This window comes from Jaculus jaculus, chromosome 7, assembly GCF_020740685.1.
Source record: "Jaculus jaculus isolate mJacJac1 chromosome 7, mJacJac1.mat.Y.cur, whole genome shotgun sequence".
NCBI lineage: Eukaryota > Metazoa > Chordata > Mammalia > Rodentia > Dipodidae > Jaculus > Jaculus jaculus.
This window is the reverse complement of record NC_059108.1, coordinates 114763866-114784874: the sequence shown is the minus strand read 5'-3', so window position 1 is coordinate 114784874 and position 21009 is coordinate 114763866. Positions and strand designations below refer to the sequence as shown.

At 40.4% G+C, this 21009-nt stretch overlaps 1 protein-coding gene and 1 pseudogene across 3 annotated transcripts in view; one reads left to right on the top strand and one right to left on the bottom strand.

The window, feature by feature from the left end:
* LOC101611518 overlaps window positions 1–8879 on the top strand; it is a 30183-nt pseudogene extending 21304 nt beyond the window's left edge.
* Window positions 8880–10221: 1342 nt separating this feature from the next.
* Window positions 10222–21009, bottom strand: part of Pcnx4 (pecanex 4) — a 42315-nt gene continuing 31527 nt past the window's right edge. For all 3 annotated transcript variants that reach the window (XM_045154415.1, XM_045154414.1, XM_004649234.2), the window contains 3 exons: window positions 17133–18172; window positions 14895–15081; window positions 10222–11735 (listed from right to left, as the gene is read on the bottom strand). In XM_045154415.1, coding sequence (XP_045010350.1) covers window positions 11484–11735; window positions 14895–15081; window positions 17133–18172 — 1479 coding nt within the window. In that variant the 3' untranslated portion in view covers window positions 10222–11483. The remainder of the gene's footprint in view (window positions 11736–14894; window positions 15082–17132; window positions 18173–21009) is intronic.

Here is a 21009-nt window from a genome sequence, read left to right as displayed (position 1 = left end):
TTTTAGCTATTATGAATTGAGCAGCTATAGACATGGTTGAGCAAATATCTCTGAACTGAGATGTGAAGCTTTTAGGGTTAATACCCAGTAAGGGAATAATAGGGTCTGTTGGCAACTCTATATTTATCCTTTTCAGGAGTCTCCATATTGATTTCCATAGTGGTTGTACCAGCTTACATTCCCACCTACAGTGAATGAGTGTTCCTATTTCTCCAAAATCCTCACCAACATTTATTTTAATTTGATTTTTTAATGTTTGCTATCCTTACAGGGGTAAAGTGGAATCTCATAGTTGTTTTATTTCCCTAATTGTTAGGGATGTTGAACATTTTCTTAAGTGTGTGATAACCGTTTGTAATTCTTCCTCTGAAAACTCCCTATTTAGTTCTCTGCCCCACTTTTGGAGTGGGTTGTTTGATTTTTATTGTTTAGTTTTTTGAGTTCTTTGTAGATCCTTGATATTAGGCTTCTGTCTGTGGTATATCTGGCAAAGATTTTTCTCCCATTTAGTGGGTAATCTATTGGATCGGCTTATGGTATGTTAGTCTGTACAAAAGTTTTTTAGCTTCATGAGATCTCATTGGTTGAGTGCTTGCTTAATTTCCTGGGTTACTAGGGTTTTGTTCAGGAAGTCTTTCCCCTATATTGTGGAGAATGCCTCCTATTTTTTTTTTCCCACTATTGAAGAGTGGCACATGCATCTGGAGTTTGCTTACAGTAACAAGAGGCCCTGGCACACCCATTCACTCACTCTTACTCTCCTTGCAAATAAATAAAAATATTATTTATTTAATTATATTTAAAAAATATTTTATATTAATTAATTTATTTATTTGACAGAGAAAGAGGGAGTTAGGCAGGGAGGGAGAGAGCAAGAGAGAAATAGTGAGAGAATGGGTGTGCCAGGGCCTCCAGCCATTGCAAACAAACTCCAGATGCATGTGCCCAGTTGAGCATCTGGCTAATGTGGGTCCTGGGGAATCAAACCTGGGTCCTTTGGCTTTACAGACAAACACCTTAACTGCTAAGCAACAGCTCCAGCCCCAAATAAAAATATTTTTTAAAAGAAATGTCCACATGAAATTTGAAAATACTTCAACTCTATGACTTGTAATTTATATTATCTTTATATAAATATTTTTTAATTTAATTTTATTTTATCTTTTAACAATTTTTATTAACATTTTCCATGATTATAAAAAATATCCCATGGTAATACCCTCCATCCCCGCACTTTCCCCTTAGAAATTCCATTCTCCATCATATTATCTCACCATCTCAATCATTCTACTTACATATATACAATACCAACCTATTAAGTACCCTCCTACCTTCCTTTCTCTTGCCTTTATATCTCCTTTTTAACTTACTGGCCTCTGCTACTAAGTATTTTCATTCTCATGCAGAAGCCCAATCATCTGTAGCTAGGATCCACATATGAGAGAGAACATGTGGTGCTTGGCTTTCTGGGCCTGGGTTACCTGACTTAGTATAATACCTTCCAGGTCCATCCATTTTTCTGCAAATTTCATAACTTCATTTTTCTTTACCGCTGAGTAGAACTCCATTGTATAAATGTGCCACATCTTCATTATCCACTCATCTGTTGAGGGACATCTAGGCTGGTTCCATTTCCCAGCTATTATAAATTGAGCAGCAATAAACATGGTTGAGCATGTACTTCTAAGGAAATGAGATGAGTCCTTAGGATATATGCCTAGGAGTGCTATAGCTGGGTCATATGGTAGATCACTCATTAGCTGTTTTAGGCAACTCCACACTGATTTCCACAATGGCTGGACCAGAATACATTCCCACCAGCAGTGTAGAAGGGTTCCTCTTTTTCCACATCCCCGCCAACATTTATGATCATTTGTTTTCATGATGGTGGCCAATCTGACAGGAGTGAGATGGAATCTCAATGTAGTTTTAATCTGTATTTCCCTGATGACTAGTGACGTAGAACATTTTTTTAGATGCTTATATGCCATTCATATTTCTTCCTTTGAGAACTTTCTAGTTAGCTCCACAGCCCATTTTTTGTTTGGCTTATTTATTTATTATTTCTATTTCCTTATTTATGTCTTCTTTTTTTTCTTTTTTTCTTTTATTTATTGCCTTCTTTATTTCATTAAATTGGTGTCCTGCGTCTTCTTTGATTCCTTTGGTTTCCTCTTTGACTCCTTTCATTTGTACATTGGCTTCTTTGAACATATTTACAGTCATTCTTTTGAAACCTTTCTGAGGCATTTCCTCTAACTTGTTCTCACTGGAGGTCATTTCTGATGCATTAATACTTTTAGGTGGATTTATATTGTCTTGCTTTTTAGTGTTTCTTGTGTTATAATGTAATAATTTTACATCTTGGATTAAGTTAATGCTTAGATTTTCTAGTTAACTGGGTATTCTTAGCTGCATCAATTGATCTGATGTTATATATCTTCAGGGTAAGAGCTTAAGGTGTTAGGTGTGGCTCTTAAGACTCTCAGAGTATCTACAAAGGTGTTCCTAGGGGTTGAGTTTGCATGCTATGGGAGTATTCAAGTAGGCTGAGTGGAATAAAATACAGGTAGATTCTAAAAGTTAACTAAACACTGTACACATTCAATCAAAAACAGCACCAAGTAATTATGTAAGAGTAGGTATTATAACAACCAGATCCTCTATCAACAAAGAGGTTAAGATTTCTGGTCTGTTGAGGGATCCAAGTCAGCTTGTGAGCAAGTGAGACCCTTCCCTGGTGCAATTCCAGTTACCTTTTTGGATGATTTTGGTCTCAGTCAAGTTGCTGGCTGGGTCGTTGGGCTGCTGTTTTGATTTCCAGAGCTGGGCACTGACTTTTCTTGCAGGGCAAACCGAGCCTAGCAACTGTGACCCTGCAGATCGGCACCCCCGCTGCTGGAACCACTACTGCTGCTGCTAAAGCTGCTGCTGCTGGATCTTTCGCTGCTGCTACTGTAGCTGCTGCTATTGAAGCTGCTGCTGCTGGATCTGCCACTGCTGCTGCCACTGCTGCTTCTGCTGTAGCTGCCACTGCTGGATCTGCCATTGCTGCCTCTGAAGCTGCCTCTGAAGCTGGTCCCAGTGGGGGGAGTGCTTTTGCCAGGAGACACAAAGAACATTCTATTGAACTGGAAGCTAAGACTTCCCCCTGGTCACTTTGGGCTCCTAATGCCCATGAGTGAACAGGCTGAGAAAGGAGTTACAGTGATTGCAGGGGTGATTGATCCAGATTACCAGGGGGAATTGGGATGCTCCTCCACAATGGCGGTAAGGAAGAGTATGCCTGGAGTGCAGGAGATCTTTTAGGGCGTCTGTTAGTATTACCATGTCCTGTTGTCAAAGTCAGTGGATGACTGCAACGACCCAATAGAAGTAGTGTGATAAATGGCCCAGATCCTTCAGGAATGAAGGTATGGGTTACCCCTCCAGGTAAAGAACCAAGACCTGCTGAGGTGCTTGCTGAAGGTGGAGGAAATACAGAATGGGGAGTAGAAGAAGGCAGTTACAAATATCAGCTAAGGCCACATGATCAGTTACAGAAATGAGGACTGTGATTGCAATGTTTCTGTCCTGCCTTGATAACAGAGTGTTGGTATCTACACCAATATTAAGAATATATCATTAGCTAACTGTTGAATTTATATTAGACCCATTGTATTAGAAACTAAGCTTGTGTTGGGGGGAAGATTTTGCGGTTCCGGTTGTATGTGGGATAGTTATGCGCTGTTAGGCGGAATTATGAGCCTGTTACTGTTTTCATTTGGAAATTAAGTATGATTTAAGGAGACATGATTTGATGCCAAGTTGATAAGGGGTGGACTTGTGATAGTTAAGGTGTTGTCAACTTGATCTGTTAGTAATCCACAGGCTGCTTCTAGGAAGGATCAACTAAAGGAGGAGGTCTTTCCCCCAGGGTGAGCCCTTCCCCCAGAGTGGGTGGCCCCACTCAGAGGGGGACTTGATATAAGGAAGCTCTGAGTAGAAGAGTTCCCTTTTTTCCTTCCTTCCTTCCACTTGGCTGTCGGAGCTGCTCCCTACCTTCTAGCGTGGATTGAAGACCAGTACGGACTAAAGACCAACATCAACTGAAGACCTGTGTGGATCAAAACCCAGCGGCTCCTCAGGAAGCCTCCAGGCTTTCTGGCACCATCTGCAGTGCCGGGTCGGGACTGCTGAGGCATCTGGCCATGTGGACTGAGCAGCTACCAGGTTCGGTGATGCTCGGGCCTGCAACTGCTATTGGACTACTGTAAGCTAATCCAATAAATTCCCTTTTTAAAATAATTCATTCTAGCAATTCTGTTCCTCTAGAGAACCCTGACTAATACAATTATTATCTGTAATTGTATTTTGTTATGCCTTATGCAAATTCTTTGAGCAGGTAAATGTATATTTTCCAACATGAAAGTCACTTCTTGGGGGATTATCAGGTTTATAAATACTTTTGCAATTATCTTCCAAACATTGCATTTCTAACTACTCTGACCTATTTCACATGGTAAGAGAAGCACAATAGTAATTCAATATTAAGAAACGGCACACACAGACACTAACCAGCAGTGTATGTTCCACATAGAGATTATTGTGATGCTAATCTCAGCAAATTTCTATTTAGAACTAAAAATTTGGCTGTAATTTTTTGATTTCTATTTAAGCACTTGCCCAAGGCTTGTCAGAATTCTTTTATTTATTTATTTATTTTAGAGAGAGAGAATTGGCATGCCAGGACCTCAGCCATTGCAATTGAACTCTAGATGCTTTCTCCACCTAGTGTGCGTGTGTGATCTTGCACTTGTGTCACTGTGTGTCTGGCTTATGTAGGATCTGGAGAGAGATTGAACATGGATCCTTAGGCTTCTAAGGCAAGCGCCTTAGCTTCTATGTTATCTCTCCAGCCCTTGTCAGAATTCTTAATAGAGAATCATGATGCTATAGCTCCTCAAGACATAAACATGTAGTTGTCAAACACTGAGGTAGGTAGGAGGACGGATGAGTCCATGTTGATGCCACTGTTTTATACACGCAGCTGCATTTTATTTTAAAGAATGGATTGAAAAAACATAGTTGGATGGAGTACCTCAAAGTTTCAAAAAACTGATAAAGAATTGGAAAATAAAACTAAATAATCTTCCTAATTTGGGATTTTACTTTTTTATTTGTTTCTGAAAAGGCATGCTAGGTAGCTCAGGATATACTCAGACTCTGTATGCAGCTCAATCTGGCCGCAATCTCACAATCTTTTCTTCCAAGTGCTGTGATGACAGATATGTCGGCCATCATACCTGGCTTGTGATGTTTTCATATGTTTTCTTTCAACTTGTAATGAATAATAAATCAAATATTGTCACAAGTTTTGCAAAGAGGATTTAACACATATTATATCCTTGATTCAAAGAATATTTTTAAAATTTAAGCATATTTGTTTCCAATCTGTATTAACAAAACTTAACCAGATAATTATAGCAATTTATTTAACATCTGTGTTTCTGTAACAAAAACTCCAGATTCGCTATTACATATAAATTTGCTTCTCACAGTTCTGGAGGTTAGGAAGTTCAAGATTGAGGCACCAGCAGGTTTGGTGCTGATGAGGATTGACCTCTGCCTTCCCCACCATAATGGACTGTATCCCCTCCACAATAAGCTATAGTAAGCTTTTCCTTCCCTAAATTGCTTCTTTTTTTAAAAAATAAAATTTAAAAATTTATTTGACAGAGAAAGAGGGGGAGAGAGAGAGAGAAAGAGATTGAGAGAGAGGGCCTCCAGCCACTGCAAATGAACTCGACACATGCGCCCCCTTGTGCACCTGGCTAATGTGGGTCCTGGGGAATTGAACCTGGGTCCTTTGGCTTTGCAGGCAAATGCCTTAACCACTAAGCCATCCCTCCAGCCCCTAAGTTGCTTCTTGTCAGGTATTTTATCACAGTAATGAGGAAAGTAACTAGTATAGAAATTTGCTACCTTTAATAAAAAATTGATAAAGATGGACTCAAGAAGGTTAAATATGAATTATTAATTATTTATTTAGGGGACAATCACAAATTGTGGGGTTTATTTTCCCCCTCCCTGTTAGATTTGTAGTTACACACTTGTTCATGTTTGGACTGCCATATGGTCTAATATTACTTGGTACTTTCAACTACTTTGTGAATAATATAATGAACATAAAACTCCTATGCCAAACTTACATACTCATATTGTCATGTACCTTAAACATTTTCACTATATATTTATGTTTTTCATTCTGTCCTTTATCCCTGAGCTTCTGTGGGGGGTTGATTTCCTCTGAAGAATATCCTTTAGTGAGAACTGTTTGAAAGTGATTTTACCTGCATTTTTAAATTGTGCTAGAGGAATAACTGGGCATAAATTTCCATGATTGCAGCAATTTTCTTTCAAAAACAGTATTCCTTTAAACTCTGCTTGCTATGCTTTCTGTTGAGAAGTTAGCTGTCATTTAATAAAACAGTTGTTCCTTGAAAAGTAATTTTTTACACATTTTTGACGATTTTTGTGATTTCCTAGTGCACATTTATGCCATGGAGAGGTGTGGTTCTGTTTTTATTTATCAGGGTTAGGTTTTGTGGAGCTTGATGTTCCTTAAAAATCTTGATCTGAGGGCTGTGGGAGCTGGCTGACCGAAAGCAGCTCCAGGCTGAGGGAGAGACCCCCTCAAGGAAGCATGTGGATGAATGCTAAGAGGACACAGATTTTTTCCTCTGGCCTCCACACACATGCACAAGGAGTATGCACATCAGCATACACACATGCATACACCATACACACACACACACACACACACACACACACAAATTGGAACTAAGTACACAGTTTAGTGGTAGAACATTTGATAGGATGCACAATTCAAACCCTTGAATTGCAAAAGAAATCTACTCATTGCTTAATCTTGATTAATATACTTTTCATTCGGGGCCTTACCAAGTAACTTTAAAAAAAAAATTTTTTTGTTCATTTTTATTTATTTATTTGAGAGTGCCAGAAAGAAAAAGAGGCAGGTCGAGAGAGAGAGAGAGAGAGAGAGAGAGAGAGAGAGAGAGAGAGAGAGAGAGAGAGAATGGGCACGCTAGGGCTTCTAGCCACTGCAAATGAACTCCAGACGCGTGCGCCCCCTTGTGCATCTGGCTAACGTGGGTCCTGGAGAATCGAGCCTCGAACCGGGGTCCTTAGGCTTCATAGGCAAGCGCTTAACCGCTAAGCCATCTCTCCAGCCCACCAAGTGATATTTGTTTATGGTTTCTAGTTCTTTGCTGAAATTCACATCGTTTTTAAATATAAATACATCTCTAAACGCAATAGAGGCAACAATTTTAGAGCCTACATCTAAGTAAGGTTATCACCCCCTGGAGGTCAATTCCCCTCACTCATTTTAGAATACACTGCCTTGTTTCCTGGGATGCTGCATTATCCAGCTTTCCATTAGTGTAAAAAATGTCTAAAAACAGTCAATTTGTAAGAAGGAAAGTTTGATTTCTGCCCAGTGTTTTGGAGGGTCGGGTGCTGACTGGCCTCGTTGCTGTGGGCCTGTGGTGGCACATGTGGTGGGAGAGTGTGGCAAGGGCAAGGCGTCTGCCAATGGCTGAGGTGATGTACAGGAGGAGGGAGGAAAGAGGCGGAGAGGAAAAGAAGGGGAGGAGGATGAAGAGGAAGAGGAGCTGGGTTCCTGCTATCTCCTTTAGGATATGTCCCCCATACCTAAAACTTTCCATCAGGATCTATCTCTAAAGGGTCCCTTCCCCTGCCAATAGTGCCACTCTGGGGAATACATAGACTTGCGAGATGACTTAAGATCTTAATTAGATGCCTTATTTTGAATGGAATATCCAATATTAAATATTAAAAAACTCATACAACTTAAAATGTAGGTCTAGAGTTGGTTTATATTTGTTCTGAGTTATACAAAGTGCCCTAGAAATCTTAGTGCAGTTACAGGACAGGATTCAAACTGCATTGACTTTTGTTCATTCTCAAAATTAAGATGTTGTTCTTGGAGTTCCAGCCCTGTGTGTGACCAGTTATTAAGATTCCCCTCACTCCTTCCTTGGACAGCCCTGGGCTCCATTTTTTTCCTCCCTCTTCTAGCTCTATGACAAGGCTGTCCAAGTGCTCATGAGCTTCTCAGGCTCTCAACAACCGGTCACTGAGCTGCCCTGTGCTCCTAGAAGAGTGCTGCATGTAGTGACACATCCTTCACTGTGTTGCTTCTTCTCTGCCTTCATATACATTTCAAAATATTCTTCTGGGGACTGGAGAGATGGCTTAGTACTTCAGATGTGTGCCTGAGAAGCCTAAGGACCCAGGTCTGACTCCCTAGTACCTACAGAAGCCAGATGCACACAAGGCGGTGCACGCATCTGGAGTTCGTCTGCAGTGGCTGGAGGCTCTGGCACATCCATTGTCTCTATATATCTGCCTCTTTCTCATAAATAAATAAATGAAAAAATATTCTTTTGGTTAGATTTCCTAGCTATCCATGATTCACCTTCATGAATTATCTACTTACACACTGCTAAACTTGGAAGCAGAAAAGTAGGCTTTAGAGAGCCAGACAGACCAGTGGTTAGTATCTGTTAAAGACACGAAGTAAGAAAGACATGCAGGGCCTACGTAAGGAGAGTGGCTAGTTTATATACATACAGTTTTTTCTTCTCCCTGCCCACACCAATCCTTCCCAGGGCCCAGCTTGGTGCTATCCTTGCAACTCCCTCCCTCCCCCCCCCCCACGGCCCCATCCTCCACAGCTCACCCTGGTAACCCCCAGCGCTGTGTTTTTTCCTTTCAGGACAGCAGCTCAACGGGTAGAAGCAGAAATCCGCCTCCCCAGAACCCCTGGCAAGCCGAAGGCCATCCCCGATTGACCGCAGCATGCCTATTCATACATTTTGACATCATTACGTGCCTGACACTTGGAGACTTGGGAGCAGGTTGGACTGTCTCTGGTGAACATAGAAGACGAGTTGTAGAAACAATTGTTGAGACATTCCAAGCTTTAGAGACAAAGCAGAAGAGGAAAAACAGCAAGGAGCTTGGGGAGGAGGCATTGAGGATAATGTGTGAGAAAAGCTCAAAAGAAAGCACAAAGATTTAGGAAGAGTTGCTGAAATGTGCCAGTGCTAGTCAGAGGTCAAGAAGAGGACAGGAAGTGGTCAGATGACTTGAGAATATGAAGTCAACAGTGACCTTAATTTGACCTTTATTTTGAGGAAGCGGGAGACAGAATCCACATTGGAATGTCTGGATATATGGAGGAAGATGGGACCATTTAAGAAGGATGGTAGGTACACAGAAGGTATGCCTTGGCATTCTTTTAATCATGAAAAGCTTTAAATAACTTAAAAATAATATCATTTGGGGGACGAGTCCAGAAAATTCTATCAGTGGACAGTTATGTAGTCATTCGACTTGGTCATGATGAGGGCTGAGGGCATGGTTCAGTGGGTGAAGTGCTTGCTGAGGAAGCTTGAGAACCTGGGCTCTTATCTCTAGAACCCATGTACAATGCCAGGCATGGTGACAAGTGCTTGAAGTCCTAGAGTTGGGGAGGTGAAGATGGGGAATCCCTGGGGGCTCACTGGCTAATTAATCTAGCTAATCAGTGAGCTCTAGGCTCAGCGAGAGAGACCCTGTCTCAAAGAGTAATTGGGGAGCGATTGAAGGAGACACCCAAGTTGACCTCTGGCCCCCATATGTTACACCCAGTTCTTAGCACCCCCGGTGACCACCAAGGAGAACCAAACACGTATGCAAGGGCAAGGAGCTTTACTTCGGGCTTAAGCTTAGTCTCTGGACTTCACCAACGCAGTGGACCCTACAAGAGCCCTGAACAGCGGGGGAACAGGTTTTTTATAGGGATTTGAACAAAGAAGTAGGGAATGGGTGCATGATTAGTTGATTTCTTAAGACATTGGTGGCAAGGTTGACCTGTGGGAGCTAGGTAACTAAGCAATGAGCAATAATAACATTTGTATATATTTCGATTGGCCGAAACAGGGAGGTAGGAGGGATAAATCTCTTAATTGGCCAGAGCAGGGAGGTAGGAGGGACAAGTCTTTGGCCAGTCTCAGGTGTCCTGGGCAGGGGGCAGGGCTGCTGCCCCTTAGTTTCTTTGTTTAAGCTGAAACTTGTAATTTAGGCCTAACCAGGGCAACACTCTACTGAAGCCTGTCACGGCCTCGTTCAGTTTCTGGGTCTTTCACACAGGTGCACACACGTGCATGTGTGTCTCCTGACATGTGCACCCACATGCATATGAACATGCATACACACCATACACATGCAAAAATAATCCTGATCATTATAATTTCTAATGACATGTGAAAATTTTTCTATATGAGAAGATATAACTTCTGGCTAAGAATCTCATGATGTAAACCATATTTTTATATAAACTCAGATGTAATATAAAACTGTATTTTAATAACTATATTACAGTGCCACAAAAAGGTTAATCAGAAATTTCATAAATTTTTAACTGAAAATTAGTGCAAAAATGATTTTTTTACATTTCTGGAGTAAATGGGTCCATATGCAACATCAATGAGCAAATAATAAACTATAACTGGTACACTGAAACAATTTCAATTGCTTCTAAAAAGAATGGATCACAACACTAATGTGCTAGCCTCCTGAAAATTTAGTTGGAAATAGGGAACAGAGGAATTTCATGTCTGAAATAGTACAGATTTGGTGTCAATTAACCTTCTGCTCAGTACATGAAAATGCCCTCTACCTTCGGTCTTGACACCACTGATCTGAGGCAAGTACCGAGTGGACAAGCCAGGGTTCAGTGTAGACTTGGGCGGAAGAATTGCCTAGAGTGAGGTGAACGGAATGCCCTCCAGCAGTCACACAACATTCTAACGCTGCTTACCCTGTGTGCAGGGAACAAGCCCTGCTTTTTTCATAGATGCCAAAGAATACTGGAAAGAGGAGTGAGATTTTCTTGGACAGACTGCATTATAAGTCTTCTGAATTGAAGTGTATGGAATAAATGAATACATAAGGAAATACTCAGACTGTTACTATTAAAATAAAACTACAACATTTGAAAACACTAAAAAAATTAATATTTCAAATAAATATATGTACATATCATGCTGACTTTAAAAGGATCCATTATTATTTATGAACATTGATATATATCTTTTAAGTATGTAAACACATTGCTGTTGAGGTTTGTAAGACAAATCACCTACCAAACATTTAACAAAGCAGTGAAAAATTTCTTATCTAATCTTATACAAATGTTTTATTGTATCTATCAAAGCCTACCACAATTCACAGAGCACAAATATTGGCCACCTAATTCTAAACTTTATGTTGGACATAAAGCTAAGCTGTTCTTTTAGGAGATCGACCGTAAGGTGCTGAGTGTTTTCAGGCAAGAAGGACATCTGTGAAGTTTCCAGAGCTCCACTGTCTCTTGTCCTCAGATCTCCTTGCATTTACAGTGAAAATGGACGCTAGCACAAACGGACAGTGAGAGGTTTGGAAGAGAAGATTGGATATCCCAGGGGAGGGTCAGCGGCTTGTACTGTAAGGTTTCTTAAGAGCAGCGGGTGGGCTTGGATACTGTAACGTTCCTCATCATCGTTGGTGGCATAGAGCAGCTCCCACGAGAGATTGGCCCACTGGCCTCTGACGGCTTCAGCATTCAACTTCCCCACATGCACCATCAGCTCCTGAAGGGTCAGAACTCGCCCTGTGTACACACCCTTTAAAGTGTGACAGGGGAAGGAAGGAGGGAAAGAGATTACATGTAGGTCTTCACAGTTCATTTATATCCTTATAAAAAGAAACCCCATAGCATGTGGGCAAACTTTTTCTCAAAATAAACAAGCAAACAACAAAACATCAAGACAAATTGGGGTTTTAAAATCAAGAATCACCTGGCTGGACATGGTGCTTCCTGCCTTTGATTCCAGTACTCAGAGGCTGAGTCAGGAGGAATGCTGTGAGTTCCAGGTCAACCTGGGCTAGAGTGACACCCTGCCTCAAAAAACAAAAACAAGGGCTACAGAGATGGATTATTGATTAAGGTACTTGCCTGCAAAGCCAAAGGACCCAGGTTTGATTCCCCAGGACCTATGTAAGCCAGATTCACAAGGTGGTGCATGCATCTGGAGTTCGTTTGTAGCAGCTAAAGGCTCTGGTGGTCGATTATCTCTCTCTATCTACCTCTTTCAGTTTCTATCTCTTTCAAATTAATAAATAAGTAAAATATTAAAAAAATAATCAACTGACAGTTAAATTTTAGTTACCTGTGCTGGAGAGACTGCTCAGTGGTTAAGGCATTTGCCTGCAAAGCCTAATGATCTGGATTCAGTTCCTCAGTACCCATGTAAAGCCAGGTGCACAAAGTGGCACATATATCTGGAGTTCATTTGCAGTGGCAGGAGGCCCTGTGTGCCCATTCTCTCTCGCAAATAAACACATAAAAATATTTTTAAAAAATCTCAGTTTCTTATTCTTCTGTTTTGTCTACTTATATGTCTTATTTGTTTCTCATACTTTTGGGCCATATCTAAGAATCTATTCTCAAACATGAAGTTATGAAGATTTATTCCTATGCTTTCTTTGAAAAGGTTTAAGTTGTATCTTCTTCGATACACTTAAGGTTAATTTTTCTTTCTTTCTTTCTTTCTTTTTTTTTTTTTGGTTTTTCAAGGTAGGGTCTTACTCTGGCTCAGGCTGACCTGAAATTCACTCTGTAGTCTCAGGGTGGGCTCGAACTCTCAGCGATCCTCCTACCTCTGCCTCCCGAGTGCTGGGATTAAAGGCGTGTGCCACCATGCCCGGCTAAGGTTAATTTTTAATATGGTGTGAAGTTTTTAATGACTGAATAGCATCTTCAAAGAAGATGAATCTGAGACCTAACATCTGGGCCTGTGACTCTGGCTTTAGTTGGAATGCGTACTTTACAGATAGAATAAATGATTCTGACATAAGATCATGTTGGATTTAGGTGGGACCTCAAATCAATTACTGGTGTCCTTATAAAGGAACAGGAGAGCTACTAAAGATCACAGAAGCCAGGGGTAGATGGATACATAGACTAGACTTATGCTGTAGTAGCCAACCAAATCACTGTCCTCCAGAGCCTGCAGCAGGACCATGGCCACTGACCATTTAAATGTTTTCACTATGGAAGTATTAGATTCTGCTACATCGTTCTCCTGTGTCTGAGATGACCATACAGCTTCTGTTTTTTTTTTTTCCAGGTAGGGTCTTGCTCTAGCTCAGGCTGACCTGTAATTCACTACATAGTCTCAGAGTGGCCTCGAAGTCATTGCAATCCTCTTACCTCTGCCTCCTGAATGCTGGGATTAAAGGCATGCTCCACCATGCCTGGCTTAGCTTCTGTTTTTACACTCTGCTGGCATGGAACATTACATTAACTTATCTGAAGATAATCAATCAACTTTGCATCCTATTTGGTCATGGTGTGTAATTCCTTTTACTGGTTGCTGGATTCAGTCTGCTAACCATTTGTTCAGGATTTCTGCTTCCATGTTGATGGAGTCAGTTCTTGGCCCATTACTGCCCTGCCCTGCTGATTTCCTTTGTGTCATTCCTAGTAAGCATGTTATGATGCATGTTATGTGCCTAAGAACATACTTAATGCATAACTCAATATGTCCACACTGTTGCAAATAAGACAATTACTGAGAGAACAGGTCCAAAGCTCTGTTTTATTGTTTGTTTATTCACTTGATGATTTCCTTCTGTAGAGAAAATTCTTTGAGGCAGAGTTCTGGATCCAGTGGTAGAACAATAACAAGCTTCTCTGAGTGACAGTTCTACTCTAGGAGATAAGTGCTTAGTATGTGTGGGGTGGGGGCAAGAGCCACACCCAGGCCTCAGTCAGCTTATTTCTTTCAGGGTACAACTATCACCCACCAAAAAGGCAAAGATGATCTTGGCTGTATATTCCCAGTGATAACATTACCAGGATAAAGACTTCTCCCTCATGCATAGGGTTGGTGAGAAATGAGCCAACTTCCTGACTACCTATGCTTGGAATTGGATGCAAAATACTAAAGTGTTCAGCCAGGGAAAGCAGAGGAGGAGGGAAGGCCCATACTCTTGTTGGTGCCTGTGTGAAAGAAATTTCTATCCTGCCGAGGGAGGACACAATATGACTTGGTTCAAATCCTGGCTCCCTACTGTTTTTCTTAGGGCTCATAACATTTCCTAAATTAATGTTTCTCTGTATGTCTTGAGGACCACTTTAGAGATTTTAGTATTTATTTTTATTCCACTAACAATGTTGTTGGAGACAATATTTACAGAACTCCTCTCACTATAATGCTATGTAGACTTGAAAGCCAGAATAAAGTTGTAACATTGAGTCTTTCATATTATGCACAATAAGGACATTTAAAAATATAACAATAATAAGCAATAAGTCTTTCAAAGAGCCTCTATTTGGAGTCTCTGGATTCTTAGTTTGCTTCAAATAAAGTATGGATATCAGCAACAGAAGTGATTTACCATTTATATTTATTCTACTTCTAAAAGCCAAAATCAAAGTCACCATTCTGATACTTGAACTACACATTAAAAACAATTCCTCTTGTCAAATATACAATAGCAAATCACATATACTTGGCTATCTTACAGACCCGCTACTGTATATAGTAACTACACAACATTTTCAATTGTTCCTTATTCAGCTGGGAAAAGTAAATGAGTCAGGGAATTCATCTACTATCATTTACTATCTTGATTAAAGGCTTAATTACAAATACCTTGATATGTTATCAACAGCTAGAATGTTGTATCATTTTATAGTGATATTTTATATTCTATTTTATCACTCTCTCTATGTTTAAGGTTGATACATGAAATGTTTGAAAGCATGCCAACCTTACCATATTAGGATCATACCCCAGGGAGAACAAGCATGGCTTTTCTTCTAAAACTGCCTCCTTCCACTTCTCATCAGACACTAAGCCAATGTACCAGTCACTATCGTACTCTTTTAGGCAGGTGCTCAGCTCCTTAAAGTCTTCTACTCGACCCAAGCTTGCTTTATCAATCATTAGCTTCAGAGTATACCTAAAAAATAAAAACCCAGACAATTTACAGACAAGAGATTTGTTCAATGTTCTTATGACTTTGAATTTCAACACTATTTCAAGGCAGTTTTGGTGGCTAATTCTTTTAAGTCCAGCAGTTGAGAGGTGGCAACAAGATGATCAGGCCTTCCTTAAGTATATAATTAATTTGAGGCCAGCCTGGGGTACATAAGACCCTATATTTTGTTTAAAGAAAAACATTTTTTTTTTTGAAGGAAAGAAAACATTCACATTTCAGATAAAAGGTGGAGGGCAAAATGATGCCATGCAAGAGAAAACAATCTAATGAGCACATGAAAACCAGGTTCTCTCTCTGTATACACATGAACAAACAGGCCCTCCACATACAAATGAAGAAGGCCAGTCAGCTAGAGAGGGGCTATGAAGGAGGAAGGTGAAGGAAAGACTTAAGTAGAGGATATTGTATGTGTGTGTGCATATATATATATATATATATATATATATATATATATATATATGTAGATGAACAGATTACTGAGGGTGCAATGGCCTAAGTGAGGGAAGAGGAAGCGACTGAGTAAAGGAAGGGGATGGGAGGAGGTTAATCAAAATTTAAGATGTGATGAATAGGTTGTATGAAAACCTACTTTTTGGATAATGGTACACCCAGAAGCTGTAGAATTTTACTAGAAAAATTTCAGTGCCAGAGATCGGATACCTTCTAGTGAGTTGTTGGCCAGGGAGGTCCCTGATGCTCCCAAAACATGGCATGCCACTGCCAAGGTTACTGGTTTCCCAGCAGAAACAGAAGGGAAGACCCTACAGCTGAAGTCTCCACATGCCTGGGCTGCAGGTCAATAAGAAATCAAGCAGGAGCTGAACTGAAAATCTCCTCCCTATAGACCAGCTGACAGAAAGCTGGAAAACGCTACACTGCATGTAGATTCCTGGGAGACAGAAGTCATCAGCAGTGATAAACAACAGTGGACATTGTGAGCCTTAAGTCTGGTCAGCCAGGCCAAATGAGCCAATGAGTGCAAGTGTGTCATACCTGTTATGGGGGAAACCAAACAGCCTCTAATTGGACTGGAGGGCCATGCCACAGGAGGAAATACACATCTGGTACTGAAAACCTCATCTAAAGCCTATGGCAGGGGAGGTCATAAGACCTAGAGGTATAACACCTGCTGTTGTTTGGCTAAATGCATAAGTTATGCCCACCAAACTGCCCTGTAGGTATTTTTCATAATCTTCATACCCATATATTAATGGTACTCTCACTTTTGGTTAGAGAAGCTTCTCTTTTTGATGGTAGTGACCTCTGGATGACTGAAAAGGACCCATAGTGCTGAGAAGAAGTGACAAAGGAGTGCTCAGCACTGAAACATCTCTATCACACCCTGCAAGGCTCAGGGTCCATTGCAGAAGAGGTGGCCAAAAGAAAGTAAGAGCCAAGGAAGCATAGGACTGCTTACAATGCAATCAGCAAGACACAATGGACATCCATGACCTTGCATTGCCTAGCACTACCTACACAAGACACTCATGATAGGAAGAAATGACATCAAAATAAAAGAGAGACTAATTAAAAGGGGTAGGGGATATGATGGAGGGTGGATTTGTTAAGGGGAAAATGGGGGGAAGGAGGTAATTATCATGGTTTATTGTCTATAATTATGGAAGTTACCAACAAAAAAGTTTAAAAGCTGGGCATGATGGTGCATGCCTTTAATCCCAGCACTTGGGAGGCAGAGGTTAAGAGGACTGGTGTGAGGCCGAGGCCACCCTGAGACTACATAGCTAATTCCCGGTCAGCCTGGACCAGAGTGAGACCCTACCTCAAAAAACAAACAAACAAAAAAATATTTAAAAAAAAAAGAAACAGGCCCACATACATGTGAAAACATACACAAGGAAAAGAAGCAGAAACTAAAGTATGTTGCCAACAGACTCATAACACAACACACAGTTTCATTTTTAAGACAGTAATTTAAAGAAAAAGTCTTTCAAATGCTTAAGAATCAATATTTTATGCCAATGTCACACTTGCATATAATCTAAAAGGGTTACCTGAATGCTTTCAGAGCTAGTTGGAATAGTTCTGGTTTTTCTGTGAGCCAATCCAAGGCACTAGACCAGGGCAAAATACCATTGTAAACTCTCTGTATGTGAGCTGGAGTAGGAGCCATATTGTCTATTCCAAATAGACTGACATAACAAGTCATTACTGTGTGAACATACAAGTCTTTTAAACTTTTATCCTTTGCAATTTCTTCCAGAACACTTGAAGACTTTTCTTCTGAGGGAAAACATTCCAACTGCTTTAAGACAAATCGGTACCAGTCTTCTGGAAATAAGGAGCTCATCTCTTTCATTTTGGAAACAGGCACACAGGCAGACCTCCACTCCTCAGGTAAGCTCAGGAAGCGAGACTGCGAACAGCTGAACTCCACGAGGGGGATGTACACTACATCTTCTTGTTTTCCTTTGTCAACAGCAGGGTATCCCAACAGAACTGTTCTGTAAAAATCATTTTCAAGTACTGTGCCTGTAGAATGATCATCAACCCTCCAGGAGTCTACCGATCCTGGAATAGGCAAATTTGTACTTGCTAAATAGTTGAACTGAATTTGTTCTTCTTTTCCCCTGTTGATAGTTGGCGCATCATCAAAAATACTACCGTCAGACCAGTCATCAGAAGCGAGTGAGTTTAAACTGTGTGTGTCTTCCACGGGTGTGGGAGGAGGCAGAGAATTCAAAGCAGGCAGGATTATTACAGGAGTTCTTTCTTTGTTTTCCGAGCTGTCAACATGTTCCGGCCTACAAGGCCTTTTAGAGCAGTACTGAACAAGTATCCACACAAGTACTTTGATAAGATCATCTTTAAATTCTTTTAAGTGTTCGTGAGAATCAATTATGCCGGACAGGACACTCCTGGCATCAGAATAGAGTCTCACAGGCAAAACAGTACAAGGTGTCAAGACATTTCCAAAGTGTTTGTTAAGGGAATATAGCTTTACATTTTCTTCTTGCTCAAAAGCACTCTCAAACACTTCATCGACTCTTTGGGCCTCAGCAGTATGACAGGATGTCTCTTGCAATTCTAATCCCTGAAGAAGTAAAAATACTGACTTTATGATCATATTAGTCTTGTAAATGCAATAGATTGTCACCATAAAATTATGGAAATACAAAAATTTCTTTAACTGGTTTGGAGAGATGGCCCAGAGTGACTAAGTATGTTTCCTGTACAAGCAGGAGGGTCTGAGAGGCTGTGAAGCTGCCTGAGTTCAAATCTCTAGAACCCACATAAATATCTGGGCATGGCCACACATGCCTAACTTCAGTCCCACAGAGGGAAGCAAAGAACAAGGAAGTATCCAGGTTTATGAAAAACAGTAAGTTTGAGGATCAGTAAGAGACTCTGGCTCAAAATAAAAATGGGTAGAAAAGTGACAGGACTGGAATTGAACACCCAGTGTTTTGCTTCAGAGGCGACTACACACACCCCTTCTGCCTGTAGCTGGCAACACATGAGGCAATGTAAGGGCATACATACATGCTCACACCAAACCTATCATACCACATCCGTGTTACCACACATATACACACTAAAAAGCAAAAAGTTCTCTAATGAAAAGGATCTACAGTAACTATTTAATACATTTTATGTTGGATAGAGATTTAAGATAGTGCTACTATTTCAAAAGAAATTAAATAAATTTCACTAGAAATCAGGCAAAGCATTTTACTGAGTATAAATATTCTTTTTATAAGACTATTATAACAGTTGTATCACACTTCAAAAAAAAAAGAGAAAGACATGTGTATGTGTTCACATGTGTGGAGATGCATGGGTACATTTAGGGGCATATGCACATAGGTATGGAGGCCCTTTCACAAAGCAGTTGTTCTTTTATCATTGCTATAGCCTTATTTCCTAAACTAGTACCTGTACACAGCAGATAAAAAATAAATGTATGCTGAGTGAATGAATTTGTGAATATGTACTTATATGCATTGTAAAGATATTCTGATGATTTCCTTTGGAGGCACAACTTGAAGTGGGAAGATCTACCAGTTTATTTAAAATAAAACTATCAATATCTTCAGAACACAAATTTAAAGTCATGGCTCCACCAGGTGCTGGTTTAAAACATCTGTAAGCCATTTATCCTAAGAATTCATTCATTCATTTATTCTTTCTCTCTCTCTTTCCCTCTTTGAAAACCTTCCAGTAAATAGATTTGTAATTATTAAGTAAGTTTTACAAATTTTAAAGAAGTATAAGTATTAGTAAATACAATAGCCTATGCCACCTTGGTGAGAAAACAAAGTTTTCCAACAAAGAGTATGCACATTCAAAGCACAAAAGACCATTGAAAGGAGTCACATAATTAAGCCATACCATTTTTTTAAACAGAATATAAAAAATATCCTTGATAGTTTATGAATGTTTTTTCTTCTTGGACTTGTGTAGGCCAGGGTAAGGCAGAGGTTCTCTTCTTTTAGATAAGTGAGAACCATGTAGCCCCCTCCTCCTTCAAAGCAGAATGCTGGACTTCACCCCAGTTTCTGATTTAGTGAGTCTAAGGTGAAGTTTAAGAATTTTCTTTCACCGAGCATGGTGGCACATGCCTTTAATCCCAGCACTTGGGAGTTCGAGGCCACCTGAGACTACACAGGTCAGCCTGAGCTAGAGTGAGATCCTACCTCAGAAAACAAAACAAAACAAAAAAAAAGGAATTTCCCATTCCATGAATTGCTAATGTTGCTAGACTGCTGGCCACTTCATTTTGAGAACCATGAAACCGCTTTTTGGTCAGTAGTAATTTTATCCAATCTGTGCTAAGAAAAAAACATTATCCACTCACTATTAATTAAGGGTCTATTTTATATTCTACATCAGGTACCGTTCAGAGGTTTAGATGATATTCTTAAATAAAAACAAGGTATCTGTGTCCCTGAGATATTTATATTAGTGAGGGACAGGGTCAGTCAATAAAAAATAATTTGCTGGGTGCCATGAAAATAAATAAAAAGTGCCACAAAAATAAATAAAAAGGATAAGGAGGGCAAGGAATGGGTTGAGACTGGCTGTGACTATAAACACAATGGCCATAAACAACCTTGTTGAATCATTACCTGCAGGCAGCATGGTTGGGGACAGGGACAGCCAATAGGTTGCAATAGAGGGGAGTACAGAGTAGATAAGACCAAACAAGGAATAGAGAGCCGACCCATTCAGGACTCTGGCTTTTATTTGGCATGAAAGAGATCCACTATAGGGCTTTTTCAGTAGGAAAGTGAGATGCTCTTAAGCTTAAAAGATCATGTTGGCTGACAACAGACTTCAGGGAGCAAGAGTACATGCAGGAAAAGCAATTAATAGGCTACTAAAGCTGTCTGGGATGGACAAGTGATAATGATGGCTGGCACCGTGGTGGTGAGAAGTGACGGGGTGCAGAATATGGGTTTAAAGGTGGAACTAGCAGGGTTTCAAATGAGACTGAATGTGGGACAGCAGGAGTGAAAGAAGAGTCAAACATGATTCTGGTACTTTTGGCTTGAGCACCAGGACAGTTGTCTCCAGGGTCTGTAAGGTTCGGGGTCTCTGACGTGAAGAGCTTAGAGAGACAACCATGGTTATCAATCCGGAGTTGCTGTGAAAAAGAGAATTGTGTCACATGCTACTGACAGGTCAAGGATGGGTCTGAGAGCAGAGTTCATAAGGTAAAGTTAGTGGAGACTTTGGCAAGAGCAGTTTTGGTAATGGGCTAAAAGCTCTAGAGTAAGAGGAAGATAGAATGGGAAAAATGAAACTGAAGGTTTAACAGTAAGAAACTCTAATAAGGCAACTTGCTTTTAAAGGAGAAGAATGGTATGCAGCAGATGAAGCAGTAGGACAGGAAACTGGTTTTTAAGCTGGGGCTGCTTCTATGACACA